The sequence below is a fragment of the Metopolophium dirhodum genome, chromosome 1 (assembly GCF_019925205.1).
Source record: "Metopolophium dirhodum isolate CAU chromosome 1, ASM1992520v1, whole genome shotgun sequence".
Lineage (NCBI taxonomy): Eukaryota > Metazoa > Arthropoda > Insecta > Hemiptera > Aphididae > Metopolophium > Metopolophium dirhodum.
Genome location: NC_083560.1, coordinates 71,511,334 through 71,527,724, shown reverse-complemented (window position 1 = coordinate 71,527,724; position 16,391 = coordinate 71,511,334). Strand labels below are relative to the sequence as shown.

The window sequence follows — 16,391 nt, the reverse complement described above, 5'->3', positions numbered from 1 at the left end:
TACGATTATTTTATATTATTATCCAATATCCATAATAAATATAATATGAACATTGGTCATTGGTCGTACGCACGGCTGCCTTTACAAAACATACACCGATTACCTATAGTCGATATGTTTGTTTATATAAATATATCTATTAAGTCAGTAAAATCGCTTTTCTATTTATAGATTTTCTTATCGTATTATACTATTATAAGTGGAATCTACGATTATTTTATATTATTATCCAATATCCATAATAAATATAATATGAACATTGGTCATTGGTCGTTATTGATGTATTATAAATATTATGTATAAATGTATAGTATCATAATATGACCTTATATAAAACTATTTTACTATTCATTGTATTTTACTATTTTGTCAACGAGCGTCTGTTCACTCTGTTCACTATCGTCTTACTGTGTTGTGTTGTGTACTTGTGTTAGGTTAGGTTAAAACTAACAAATATTAATGATGGAAGCTCCTAATAAAAAAATTTGACTATCTGGTGGAGCAAGGCGATTAATCAAAGAAAAAGAAAATGCAGTTAAAGGCAATCAAAGTATTCCGTCATTCCTAAAATCAAACATCAGCCAAGAACCATCTTTAGAATACAATCGCAGTGAAGAGGAAGATAATCCACCCACTTTACCAACTCCTGGTGAGTATTTTAATTTCAAAAATAGAATTACTTATTTATTGATACAAATTTAAAATAAAAGTACACAAAAATATTAGATGCCTACAGCCTACTTACTAAAAAAATTTTAAAAAAAATATAAATATATATTTTCAGATTTTGTTTCTATCTATGTGATTTTCTATTTATAAATAATAAATATCAATCTAATAATTTTAAATACTTAGCCTAAAGTGTAATTAAATGTTTGTCCTGAAATTTGCATAAACAAATCTAAGTTTTCACATGAAAATAAATAAATAATATATTCTATTTATTAAATTATTAATCTTATTTAGACTATTTTCTTAATAGTTATTACTTATTACAAATGTACTTATTAGGTATGGGCTGATGGGCAATACTTTTATTCTAATTCCGAAGTATCAGAATCAAGATTTATTATAAAATTTATATCCAAAGAATAAATATTTATTAATAATAATTAAAATTCTCCTGTTTGATTTTTTTTTTTTTTAATATTAAATACCTGATTCATATTAAATAATAATTAAATTATAAAAGAAAGATTTATCAATTATTAAAAAAAAAAATTATCTTATAGGTAGGTAATAAGATAAACTAAGAATTTTAAAATGCAGTATAATATTATATTTATAAATGCATTATTTAAATTTATATTTACTATTTCAAAAAAATGAATTGAAATACAAAAGTTTTGTGTGTCGTTATAAAATTGTTAGTTTCACTTTTCTCTAATTATTATATAATTATATTTAATAAAGTAAGTCTTGATTATACAATCTATATTTTATAGATATTATAACAGAACATGACATTCTACCTCCAGCTTCTTTCTTAAAAGAGGAATTATTAATACAAACATCTTACATGCCAGACGATTCAAAACATAAACAAGCAGATTTGATACCTTTCAATGATAATATACCACAAATGGACAATTGTTCTTCTTCTCAAACCAACAAACAAATTGAACTTGCTCAAAATGTTTCGTACTCTACATTAATTGATAGATGCCATGATTATCCATCAGATCCATATTTATCGGCGGAGTACGATTGCGCGCGTTTTAACTTTTTGGGCATACGATTGCGCGCGGTGCCGGAATAACAAAGAACATGATTTTTACTATTCAAAAGCGTACGATTGCGCGTGAAATTGGATGCGACGTTGCCAAATTATTATTTAAATATAAAATAAATAAATAAAAAATAAAAATAAAACAAATTTTTGACTAGCCCAAAAATATCTTCTAAATTCAATTTTTTAGGTCAAAAAATTAAATTACATTTATGTATGTGTTTTTAAATTTATCCTTTAGAAAAAAGTATACCAAAGGTACGTAAACACCGTTTTTATAGCCATGAATGGTGTATAATTGCAAAAAAAATTTTGGAGCATAGTCAAATGTTCCGTCCGTAAATATATCTGTGCAACTTGTCAAACATTGAAGATTCTCTTCAGTTGTTAAGCAAATAAAAGTGCAATCATTGGGTAAATGTACAAATTTTTTCCCTCTAAACATTAAAAAATCTTCATTTTGTAACTTGTTCAATTGCGTAATGGCATCTTCTAAAGATGAAGGGTAAGGAGGAAAGTTTTTTCTTCGTTGAATATAAATAGCCTTTCTAACTGATTTTATATCATTATATTCTAATTCGGTACTTACGCTATTCATAAGTTGACTTCTAATTATTATTATTGGCCGGGTAGCTATGGAACTTGTAGCTTTACGTTTACAATTTTCCCTTAGAACTTGCCTTTCGATTTTTTGAGTAGAATCTACAAGGTGACTATGCTCACCAGAACTTTCTATAATTATTTTATTGTCATTTGTCATTAACACTGTACAAGTACACTGTTTTTTACAGCACCTCCATCTGTTGTTTCCATCTTCCCGCTGTCTGACGTGTCGAAATTTGTGTTTCTTCACCACTAATAAATCACTCCCCCTTTCTGAAGTTATCATAAAAATTTAATTTTCCATTTTAAAAAATTAAATATAAACTATATTAAAAATGCGAAAAATGTACGTTGACAGCTGAAACACGAAGACGAACAGGAACACAACTGACATGACAGTAAATACGTATAGACACACAATGCGTGATCATAGTTTAGGTATATTCGTACATGTGAGGGAATTTACAATTATTAAGATAAAAGATCCAATATCCCATGGTCTAAAATATAATTACCTACTTCTTAGTGATGGAAAGTTTGTCTGATATCGGCAATAATAAGCAATAAATAACGTACGGATCGCCACAACCGAAATCAAACCGGATATTTACCGTGCACCTATAATCTGTGTATTTGGCAACGTTGCTTAGAAGTAAAAATAATTTAGCACGCGCAATCGTACGCCTAAAAAGGTACCGCTGATAAGGACCGCGCGCAATCGTATTGCGCCCATATTTATTTATTGATACTGTGTTAACACCTCAAATAATCAGAACTCTTGTTGAAATAGGGCCTTGTCAACCTGGTTTTAATAGTAATAATTATGTTTTTGAAGAAAATGAGTGTGGCGAAAAATGTTCTCCCAACTGGTATAACAAAAATGTTAAATCAGGAATGAGCTGTAAAAGAAATTGGTTAGTATTTTCCCCAAAAGCTAACAAAATGTTTTGTTTTCCTTGCTTTTTGTTTCGATCTGTATCTCAGCATAGTTATCAATGGTCTAATCCTAATAGAGGTGTTTCTAATTTCCGCAAAGGAAATGAAAAAATTATTAAACATGAAAAATCCAAGGACCACAGAGATGCAGAAAATGAATATTTAATTTTAAAAAGCAGAATTTTAAAATACATTACAATCCAACAAAATTTATTGAAAGTTCAAAAGTCTCAAATAGAATTTAATCGAAGTGTGTTAAAACGATTAATTGATCTATATTCCTTTCAACAAATGGTCTTCCATTTCAAGGACACAGAGAGGACATTAATCAGGATACACAAAGTAAAGGACTTTTTATTGAAATAGTTAAACTTGTGTCAAAATATGATGCTGTTCTAGCTAAACATTTGGCCGAGTCAAACCAAAATGAGACATACTTGAGTCCGAAAATTCAAAATGATATACTTAAATGTATGGCAGATGAAACATTACATAAAATATTAAATGAAGTAAAACAAGCAAAATATTTTACAATTATTGTAGATTCGACAATAGATATTGGAAGAATTGATCAATTTTCTTTTAGCTTGAGGTTTGTAGATCAACAAGGAGATATCAAAGAACATTTTCTGTGTTTTGAAGAACTACATAATGCAACTGCAAATGATTACTTCGTCATTTTAAAAAAGTTAATGGAAGAATATAAACTAGATATTTCTTTATGCCGTGGTCAAGCCTATGATGGTGCCAATACCATGTCTGGACGATTTTATGGCCTGCAATCTAAAATAAAAGATGTAGGTATCACCATTATCACTATATATTCATTGTTGTGCACATAATTTAAATTTGGTGCTTATAGATTCCATTAGATCATCTATAAATGCAGTTTCATTTTTCGGTATTCTTGAGGCATTGTATACATTTATAACTAATAGTTTACCAAGACTAAAAATATTTGAAGAAGAACAAAAGAAAATTGATGGCCAAGTACTAACACTAAAACAACTTTCAGAGACAAGATGGGCAAGTCACAAACGTGCGGTAGACTCAGTATACATAAACTTGCCGGCAATTGTTACCTCATTAAAGCGAATCTCAGATGGAGAACTTCTCAATATAAAACTAAAAACCATTTCAGAAGCACAAAGATTACTTTTTCAAGTATTGAATTTTAAATTCAGTTTTTTATTAGTTTTGTGGAAGAATAAACTTAGAAAAGTTAATATTTTATCAAATTTTTTACAAAATTCTAAAATTGATTTAATAACTTCACATGATATGGTTTCAACATGTTTTCTAGATATTTCATCTTTAAGAAATGAAGAACATTTTTTAAAAACAAAATTTAATGCTACTGAATTGTGTGGACAGTTTGGTGGCAACAATAACTTTGAGCAAGGACGTTTAAGAACTAAGAAGAAAATACATGGTAAAAATAATTTAGAAAATATTATTGAGTCTACTGATGAAAATTTTAAATGCAATACATATTTTGTTATTTTAGATTCTTTTACAAATACATTAAAACATCGTTTTGACGATTTCTCTAACATAGTTAAAACATTTGAAGTACTTAATCCCAAAAAAATGTCAAAAGAAAACATAGATGAAAAAATATTTTCTATTCAAAATTTATCAAAATTTTATAATGTTGACGTAGATGAAGTAGATATAGAAGCGGAATACCGTTCATTTTGTTTGGTTTACCGTCAAGTATATGATGAAGTTGAACCATTAAAACTTAATAAGTATTGAAGTTCATGATATCCCGAGACATGGTTTCTTCTTATCCAAATTTATTTACTTTGTATAAAATATTTTATACTCTTCCAGTCAGCAGTGCAACTGCTGAAAGAAGTTTTAGCAGGCTTAAACTTCTCAAGACATACCTCCGCTCAACTATGACAGAAGACCAGCTATCAAATTTGGCAATATTAAGCATAGAAAGCAACATAGCTCAAACAATAAATTTTAATAAAGTAATAAGTACATTTGCATCAATGAAAAAACGTAGAAAATTATTGTAATATTATACTTATTTTTTATATGTAATAATAAAAACATAATTTTGTATATGAATTATTTTTGTATTGGATTTTAACTACATTTTAATGTGAAAATGAAAGCAGTTATGCAGTTATTGGATATTAAGATAAAATAAATATACTGCAACTATATGTATACAAATATAATAATAAATATGTATAATCTCTTCTCAAAATCTAAAGTAGGTACTCAAAATTATTTAAATATTCCATGTAAGTTTGTTAAATGAATTTCAATTTTAATGTAACAAATAAAAAAAAAACATTAAATTTGAATTAATTAATAATATCAAAGTTTGTAAGTAAGTTTTAAATTGTATTAAAAAAATAGTTATGACTTGTGCTTTATCTCTTCAGTTATAATAAATGTAATCTAAATAAGGTAAATCGCGAGCGTAGCGATCGATTTTGTAATGTTACAGTTGATTGAACCTTCTACACAGTGGCCTCTCGTAAGTGAGGCAGACCCACAGTACTAAAATCCTGGGTTCGCCACTGTACTGTTTATAAAAACCTACGGAGTGAATGGTTTTGTCTGGACAATAATGGTGCGAATTGGTGCCATATGCAATATTATAGTGTTGCAATGATTGCACTGATTACAAGACCGATTATTTGTAAAAGTAGTGTTGATTTGAGAACGCGTACTAATTGGTAACAGCTCTATGAGCTATTATATACATATATATATATAAGTCAAATACCACTCACTGATCGCTACATCTCAAAACTACAACTTACGAAGTTGAAAAAAAAAATTTTTGTTTATTTATAGTTGTTAATGGTTACACAGGCAGACAAGGTACAAGTATACATCAAAATCATCAAATCGTAGCGATTACATGGCCTCGATAATATTTTAAAACCAAATGTATGTATTTAGCTTCTATACTCAACAACTATTCAATTGAATTTGACGAAAATCTCAGAGATTGTTTTTACAGATATCAGAAAAGTTTATAGAGCAAATATATAGTTTGAACCACGTTGAAAAATATACAGAATGTGTATGTACAATCCGTGACTTGCGGTTGCCCATATAGGTAGAATTGTTTTACAAAGCTAGGTACACTGACGCCGATTTTTCCGTGAGCTTAGGTACATTAAAACTAAGATAAACTCATACCGAGATACATCAATATAGCGTATACTATATAGCAAGGGTCGCCATCCAGTCGATCACGATGGTCAATCTTTAAAGAAATATTGGTCGATCTTATTAAAAATTAATTATACTAATATATGTTGATCACATGCATAGTCTTAAAGTTTAATGCTTACACACACCTTTACGCTTTATATACAAAGTAAAGTATTCATCAACAAAAAAAAACATACAATTTTCCGATGGAGAAATAATGAAAGAAGAATATTATTACACAATGTATTATTATACTGCAAGTAATAATATAAAATATAGTTGTATACCTATCTAAACAAATAGCTGTGGAACACTAGATACTTAAAATATTTGATGTGGCTCACGTGTTTGAAAAGTTTAGCTATATAGAATTTGCCACCAAAAAAAGTTCACACGGACGAAGACGGGATATTCAGCTAGTATATATTATATATATTATATAGTAGTAAATAATAATAGAATAATATTATATGACTGTCCTCAAGTGTGGATCCTAGGTACCTAGTCCTTCTATGTAGTGTAGTATACCAATAAAAGTAACGAGCTTAGCGTCAGGTAGGTACTGAGGTCTACGAGAAGTTTACAACAACTATGATCTTTAATAATAGTATAAATTATTCACGTACACAAAATATTTAAATTAATTTTTTTAATACCTTTAAATACATTAATCGTGAACTAGGTTAGGTTAGGTATGAATGAAGAAAAAATGTATGTAATTAACGAATATCCGTATAAAACGTCGGTGGTTTCTTCAGTGAGTTTGTCAGCCCAAGCTGCAATGTCACCGCTATGGTTACTTGAAGCGCGCACGCGGTACTATATAAGTTCCTAGCTGACGTTATGCTCGTCTCGCGTATAATACGTAGGTATACCTATCTACATAAAACCGGTTACAGGTATCTAGTAAAGGTAGGTATGCGTGCCGAGGATGATAAGACAATCGCGTGGATTCGACACGGCCCGAATCCCACGAAATATAATTTGCGTATTATTACAATTATACGCCGCGGTGTTGAAATCGTAGCCAACGGCGTTTTTTAGTCTTGCAGCTATATAGCGAAATTTTATATATATGTGCGTGTGTAAGGGACCGCCGCAAGCGCCTACGAAACGGTTTTGCCACCACTGAACACCACCCCCCCAAAGAAAACTGCAGACAATACCCCGGTTATAGTGGCGGCGGCGGCTGCGGCAGTAGACTGGAGGGCGCGCGCGCGCCCGTGTACGCACAATTAATCCACCCCCCGCGGAAAGGGTTGCGAAACGATCCTGAGAATTTCGTATTTAATTACCGCCACCGACGAAAACTCACTGCATATCTCATCTCGTGTGTCTTCTCCTTCGCCTTATTCGCGCCGCTTCCCGTCATCCTCGTCCTTAATATGATTTCCCGTGTACAATGAACCGAATTACCGCTACGGTCGTATATACGTATATGTGTGTAGTGTATAATAATATATACTATATAGGCGCGACGGTGTTATATATTATATTATTATATAGTAGCAGTTCCACGGCCGAGTCGGCGATGGCTCTTGCTGCAAAGACATTTGACACGCACTGTACACAATAGGTAGATGCCTACCCTCCGTTCACGCATATATTATTATTATACGGTTATATCTCCCCGTATACGTATGCTATGAGTTTGCGAGCGGTTGTAAGACGCGTGATTGGGTAGATACCTACGTCCTCTATACGTCCTTCAATAGTCTGAAACACAACCGCGTACATAGATAGGTACTGATAATAAAGACGCCACTGCACAATATTATTATATTATTATGAAAACTGAATATCGCACCTATTACGATATTTGGAGTTGTTTTTTTTTTTTAAGTCTTATAATCCGTGTTTCGCAAACATCACTTCTAATAACGTTGTCTAGTAAAAATAACATCATGAATGACGATTATTTTTCTTGAAAGGCACTTTAGATTTAGTTTCATCCAAGCCATACAGAATAATACACTGCACCGAGTTTTTCAAAATACACAAAGGTGTTATCAGCAACGATTTTGCTCAATAAACCGTTTGAATGGTCAATTTCATATGTCAATGTGTAGTATCGTCCATAAAATTTAAGTTAAACAATTTATTGATTCTCGAGCGATTTCGTCGAGACCATTATAGACCAAATAACGAACCAAATTGCCTCATATTTGAAATTACTCCTTGTTTTGAAAACTATATACAGTAAATGGAAGTTTGTGGATCCTTTAGGGGCCCCTTATACCATCTTCTATAATCATCGTATAAACACTATCACCACATATTACTACACATGTGTCCATTTTCAACATCGTGTAACTACTTTTTCTAAACCAATAATACTTTTATAATAACTAACTTTTTAATGCGAATAGTTTTCTTTAAATTTAATTCATAAAACTATATAAACCAATATTAGACAGAGTAGAATACATTTTATTTTCATTGAAGTTATTCAAGATATTTAATTCTTATACTGGATGTCCTATTCTCGAATCTATAAATTATAGACTTACACGCTAATGTACACCCTCATGCGTTCTTAAATGATAAAATAATCGTTTTTAATATATAATTTTATTATAAACCGATAAAATATAATATTCAAATGTAATTATAATTCAAATGAAGATCAATCAGTTTTTTTAAATTATATGTTATTAATTAATAATTATAAAGTACCTACTATAATATTGAAATTATTCTTTGTGTAAATATAACTGAATAAATCAATAATATTATATTCTCAATATGAAAATGTATTAGGTAATTCACGATTTAAAATATTTTTAAAACTGTAAATATCTTAACAATATTGTCATGGTCTAATTTTATTATATAATGGTATAGTGACAATCTTGTCAATATGGTATTTTATTATTTTTAAGGTTATAAATTAATTTTCTGTCATATTAGGTAGTAGTTTTATGCAATGAAATTTTATATTAGGGTAGAAGATAAACGAAAAAGTTATATCTCTGCGTTTAGCCTGGCTTCTTATAGTATAAAATATTATGAATGTTGTGGAAAAAAATACTTAAAGTTATTGACAATGTAGTAACGTTATCTGTTTGTTGAACGTTGCAAATGGAAAATTCAGAGCATAAATAAAATTGTTAAACTCGATATAATAGTACATAATATTACACATTAATTATGTACTAGTATTTTATAGTCATTCGCAAAACGAAAAAATCATAGTTTTGATCAATGAAATGTACAAGAGTGCACTAAAAGAAGGGACCGAATATTATTGGTCGCTTCACGGTACCTCTGGATACAACCTCTTGGGAGCCGTAACTATATGTTTTTGTTTTTCATTACTTTCAAATAGGAATTTATGTCCATACTGTCAAAACATTACAGACGAAAACATCATATATAATATATAAGGTGTAGGTATAGGTATATACTGTACGTAAATGGGCATTATCAGCTGACGTTTGATCCTGTAAAGTTCATCGTCATCGGTGTCTAATGGAAATTTCCAATAGAACGGAATATTATATACCTATAACTACCTACTTACATATTTTTTTATTATTTTTTGGTGTGTAGGGGATGATTTTCAATAAAGAGAGGCGTAAACAAAGGTAAACACTTGTGTACAGAAATTTCCAATAAATTACAACGAAATACACTCTTTGAGTAAGTAATAGTGATAACTGAAAAATATAATTTCTCATCCCTTTGGCGTGAATCCACATTACGCACACATTGAAACAGTTTCAAAAGACTATGGTTAAAAACAATATAGCTACGTGTTTTGTAGTAAATATTTATAATATACTATAACAAGTGAAACGAAAACGTTCCGTTGAAACTCCCTTTGGTGCAACTTTCTTAACACACTTTAAACACTTCAAATAAACAATAAATTATGAAATTTACTTAATTTGTTGTTATATTTATTATTTCTTCGTGAAAACACATTATACATTTATACCTACCTAGGTAAATTATTTTTTAATACAAATAATATGGTCTAAAATGTTTTATAAATACCTAATTCAATGCGTTATACCTACGTCTAAACTTATGAAATACGCATTTCAATCAACAATATTCAGCACGTACCTATGTCATTTACTACGGTTATAATTTGATTAGATGCCTAAACAGGTATGTACCTACAATGTTATATAATTACGTTCGTGAAAACATTTAATATTGAACTGAACAAACATTATAGAGAAGCAATCAAGCCGTCAAAGAGTGAACAACATGGGAAAATAATTATTGTGGTGTTATTAAAGCCTAATACACTTTTGCTGCTGAAATATAACGATAGAGAGTTACATTTAATTAGTAAACTATTATTACTCTTTCATAATCATAATATCACAAACAGTGAATTCCATCACTTACGGAATCTTTCTAAAATAAATATTGGGATGAAATTAATTGATCATTTATTTTTAAAACTGTAAAATTCTAAAAAGTAGTTTTATATTATTGTATATTGTACATTATTACAACATGACCTTTGTGCGTGTGTACGTTATTATGAGTGTTATGAACTAACTTTGGTAAACAGCATATAATATACTACATATATAATTAAATATTTTTAATGTTTTTATGTAATAAATTGTATGTAGGTATACTTCTTCTATACGAGTATCACTAGCTGTAATTCTATTTATTTGTTTTATCTCTAACAAAATTATTTTGAAAAATTATATTTTATACATTTAAAAATTGCTTGGTATCATATAACTAAAATTAAAAAGGTTGGAGCCTAATATGATTTTTTACTAAGAGGGTATATATTTTATATTTAATTCATAATATTAACTCGTAAGTCGTAGTTAATCGAAAATGTACATAAAATATAATTATATATAATTTAAAATCCCTATCAAATAACTAGATTGATTGGTACGTTGGAATTAGTCTAAATAATGTTTTGACATTTTTATATCACATTAATATTTAAATAATTATTACTAATATTTCAATTACTCATACAAGCAGCTGCAAATACATATATTTAATAATTTACAATGGTAAAAAAAATTTACAAAATAGTTAAAGTAAATAATATTTGATGAAACAGTCATAATATATTTTAAAATCCTAGAACCAATAATTCTTATTGATTATATTGTACAATCTACATACTCAAACATAAACAGCGCTTTCAATCCAAAACCCTCCATGGCTCCATGTTATAACTAAAGCGCCTTTTTATGTATCCAACCAGACCTTACATAGCGATCTTGCCATCTCGCCCGTCCACGATGTAGTTAAAACATTTTACAGGCGATTCAACTTAAATGTCCAAAACCGCACCAATCCCCTAATCAAAAGAATTGCGTCAAAAAGTATACCAGGTAACCCCAAAAAAAGATTAAAACGGTGGTGGTGTGGGGACTTACTAATCTAGTTAAAATTTAAAATTGTATAATACTATTGTAAACGCATATACCTATGTATATGAGTAACTGATAAAGTGCCTTTATTGAAAGACTAATTAATCTGTCTCTTCAAGCCATAAATTCATCTACCAAATGTACTTATTGTTCTAGCTAGTAACAGATTGTAAAATGTATTTTAAAAATAATAAAAAAAAAACAATCTACATAATATTATAATAGTAAATTAAAATATAAATTTAATTTTGGTAAAATTAGTACTGACGACATATGTTACTATAAGTAGTTATGCTTATAATATATTTTTATATTATCATATTAAACTAACAAATAATACTTTAGTTTACACAGGTATTTTTTGAAACACCAAGCTCCTTCCCACCCCAAAAACACTAACTAACGACTACAGACTTTCCGCAACCCATTATCTACCCGTCGGCCGCCACCAAACGTCTCATAATATCCACACAGCATACAAATATTTCATAGCTATGGTAAAAATATTTTCAGGAAAATAATAGTTGTCAAAATATTTTAAAAATGTGCGTAAATAATTAGGAAATATTTTAGTTATATTCTTTGGCCAAGAAGGCAAGAAGTTCATATTTTTGAAAATATTTTATAAAAAACATTTAAAAAATATTTGAATCATATATTTTTAAAAAACATTTTTACGGAAAATTTATAAAAATATATAGTCAACATTTGTATGCAATCATATAGTTCAATATTTTGTTCACACGTTGTTCGACGACCCAGCATCCCGGTCCAGGCTTCTCGCTTAGACAGCGACGAACCGACTCGATCTCATCGCGATGATCGAGTCAATCCTATCCACGCAGGAAGCTGACGAGCGAGAAGAATAGGCGAACGGCTAATCGGGCCCACGATGAAGAACGGTCACCTGTATCTACGCCATTCACCTGACATTTCTGTGACGAAGGTAGATGTTGTGTAGCCAAACATAAACTCTTGTGTATGACACACACGCATACTAGTGAGAGGTGGTGAGTGACACAGAAACAAAAATATTCGATTTAAAATATAATATTATATAATCAAAATTAATTCGACTTTGTAGAAAAAAAAAGACTTTAGGGTGGGAGTAGATAATAAATCAAAACACTCTGGAACGGTGGTAGTTTCTAAATTTGGTACTTCAATGACCCTAGACAAAATCAGTCATAAATAATAAATTTGTTTTAACCCTTGAGCGGTGTTGTGTTGAGCGTATATTATAGTCAGTAATGGTGCAGCGGGAAACGCGATGAATGATGTTAATTCTGTTGTCGTGTATACACAAGCTGAGTAAACAAAACGTTAATATACAATTCCGGGCAATGGTCTTCCAATTTAAAATTCAGCTCGATGTACATTTTTTTTTCCTTTTGTCAAAATTATATATTATTTCCTCAACCAGTATAATTGTGGACAACCACCCTAAAATATATATTTATTATAACTAGCACAACGTCTGCTACATTTGCTTACGTTTCTACATAATCGCATTCTCAGCTTATTATAGTAAGATAGCTAGGTATCTATAAAACAATTTTTTTTTAACATAATTGTTATACTAATTATGTTATTATAATATATAATATAGTACAAATGTACATTTTGGGGCCGTATCGCAATAAAACAAATACAAAATAATTATTGTTCTACAACACTATAACACAATATGTAAAACTTAAAATCATGTTAATTCGTAATGTACTAATGCACAATTTGATAAATTTAACGGATCATTAAAATTTTATGGGCTAATCATAGGTCACTATTTAATGTTAAAGGGACTATTAATTATTTAAGCCTTAAGGATCTGTAAACTCTAATGGACGTTTGTGAAATCTGGCATAAAACTACGAATAAATAATACCATTACTTTCCTTTGTAAATAAAAAATATTCTCTTTAATCAGTCCGTTGAATAATAATGGTATAATTATTATTTATTTGCTACATGACAACTTTGAATGTCCCTAAAGGATATAAGAACCCATTACCCCATACCATAATGGCTGTTTAAGAACTTTAATACGATTTTATATCAATATTTTTTAATTTATTAATATAATATGAATAATATTATGATTTTATATGAAATATCACAAAGATGACTATTCATAATCATATCGTATAAATTTTATATACACCTAAATTAAAAGTCATATAAACTGAAGAAACAATAGATTTACAAAATTATTATACATAAAATAATTTATATTTATTATTGATACATTAATAACAAAATATAAATACAGTGTATAAGGGGATTCGTCTACAGCTTGCTACGCTCACCAACCATACTGGATATTGCTAACCTCTCAGATGTTTCAACTAAAATGTTTTTTTATATTTTAATACGCATAACTTATATATATTTTTTTTTTTTTTGGTTGCCATGGCAGTTATAAGACATTGAATAATATTTCAAAATATTTTTATATAACTGAGAGATATTATTATAATAATAATTATTATATTAATTACCTATACCTTTAAATATATATGGTTTAATGCTATAGACATTTTAAATTCAGAAAATAACAATTATTTCATTTACGTTAATATTTATTTAGTATTTCCCATAAAACATGTAATATAATAAAATAAAATATACAATACTTGTACATCGTGCGTTAAGGTGGTCCTTATTTTTGAACTTTTAAATTTTTGATTTCTTAAACTCCTACTTTGTTCACTACTATAAAAAAGTAATTTTAGTTAAATTCGGTCGTGATTACTCAACCCCTTCGCGTGCCACTAAGGCGTGGTAAATTGCAAAATAGGATTATTTGCTGTTTTTTTTGTTAAATTAAAAAAGTATTACACTAAAAAATATAATATGATAACTACGTAAATTAGATGTAAATATATTGCTAGTAAAAAATACATTTATATATTATTTCCCAAGAAATGTTAAATCAATACATTAAACAAGATGTTAATAAGGGTGTTAAATCAGTTTTGTTGATAAGAGTAAAATCTGCACTTATTTAAAGATATTAAGGAGTATACAATTTATATGACCTACGGCCGTAATGCTCAGATAAATTTTATCTAGTATATTAGAAAAATCAAATTTGCACCCCCTGATATCTTTAACTGAGGACTGTTTTTACTCGTATCATTAAAACTGATTAAATATGTGGATTCAGCACCCTTATTGACATCTAATTATATGTATTGATTTACAATAATATGCCAGTTTTGTAAAATTTGAAAAATATGGAACTGCATACTTCTATTATCCTTAAAGTAACTTTAATTTTGAGAAAATAAAAATTTTAGATTTTTCCTTTTACTTGCACTATAGGCCTGACATATTGTGACAAATTTCATGTTTCTACCTATACGGGAAGTACCTTATAATATTTATGATCGGTAATAAGTGATTAAGTCAGTAACAAAAATTTAAACATTGAAATTCTTCCTTTTTGAAAAGGCTTAATATTCTCAATTTTTAACAAAATCCTAAGCAAATTAAGCTTAATCTATAATTCAAATTTCCAAACTCAGTCTTAAAAGGAAGCAGAGATATAAGGGTTGGAAAAACCGGCTGAAGCCGTCCATGTATATCCAATGATACACTGGCATTGCTGGAACTTGTTCAGCACACTACCGGTCACTCAGATTAAATATTGAGTGTTTATCGTTTTTCTTGGGAAATAATAGATGAGAAATTGTATATGTTAAGGTGAATGACGACATTTGGTGAATGTTGACATGCACCATCTGTTTTTGGTGAATGTTAACATGTTGTAAAAAAAGATGAATACCTAGTGATAAAATAATTTTTACAAATTAATTAACCATAAGTTAGGTTAGACTTTCCCCTTAAACTTGAGAACGTCTTCAACACATTTGTTATATTTTTCAGTACTCAAATAAAAATTGTTGTCTTCTCTTTTTGTACTTAATATAGCGTTAAATTTTTCGTAAAAAACTTCTCGTATGTTCTCCATTATACACGTGAACAATTAGTAGGTAACTCGAACGTATCACAAATTCAATCAGTCACAACAGTCTACCTTTTCGTTCGTGTAAGCAAGGTAAATGAAATACGTCGACACTGGTCGATATAAACGTATTTTTCATAACTACTAAATTAGGTACGATGACTGACGTATCGCCAATTATGCGATTAAGCAAAAGCTTGGTGTGTGTGTGAGAGAGAGAGATAGGTAGTGGGTACAGGCAGACAGACACATACCGTAACGTTAAATGCCTAAATGTCTATGATAATATTATATAGATCATTAAACACCGTTCGATTAAATATTGTGTGAACAATATCATATCTATAAACATTTACTATCTTAACGTATGACACGATAACGTCTATACTCCAATTTTAACTAAAAATGTCTAACATTCACCAAAACTCAATTGTGAATTTCAACACTCACCGATAATCGTTGCGAATGTTGACATTCACCGGTGACTGTTGGCAAATGTTTAATATTCATTCAAAATGTTGACATTCACCAAAAACAGCAGTGAATGTCAACATTCACCAAATGTCGTCATTCACCTTAACATATACATATATTTTTT

At 29.2% G+C, this 16,391-nt stretch overlaps 2 protein-coding genes across 2 annotated transcripts in view; one reads left to right on the top strand and one right to left on the bottom strand.

Annotated features, from left to right (window-relative positions):
* Positions 1-16,391, bottom strand: part of LOC132935833 (E3 ubiquitin-protein ligase Siah2-like) — an 89,934-nt gene that overhangs the window by 28,087 nt on the left and 45,456 nt on the right. The window lies entirely within an intron of this gene.
* On the top strand, positions 1,520-3,634 carry LOC132941289 (uncharacterized). The gene is made up of 2 exons (XM_061009285.1): positions 1,520-1,683; positions 3,061-3,634. The coding sequence occupies exons 1-2, from the start codon at positions 1,520-1,522 to the stop codon at positions 3,632-3,634; spliced, it is 738 nt and encodes a 245-aa protein (XP_060865268.1).

Excerpts from the sequence above, each read along its gene's own strand:
- LOC132941289 (XM_061009285.1), top strand. The coding sequence starts at position 1,520 with ATGCCAGACGATTCAAAACATAAACAAGCAGATTTGATACCTTTCAAT. Across the intron at positions 1,684-3,060 it reads TGCCATGATTATCCATCAGA|CCCATATTTATTTATTGATA; the intron begins TCCATATTTATC and ends AATCGTATTGCG.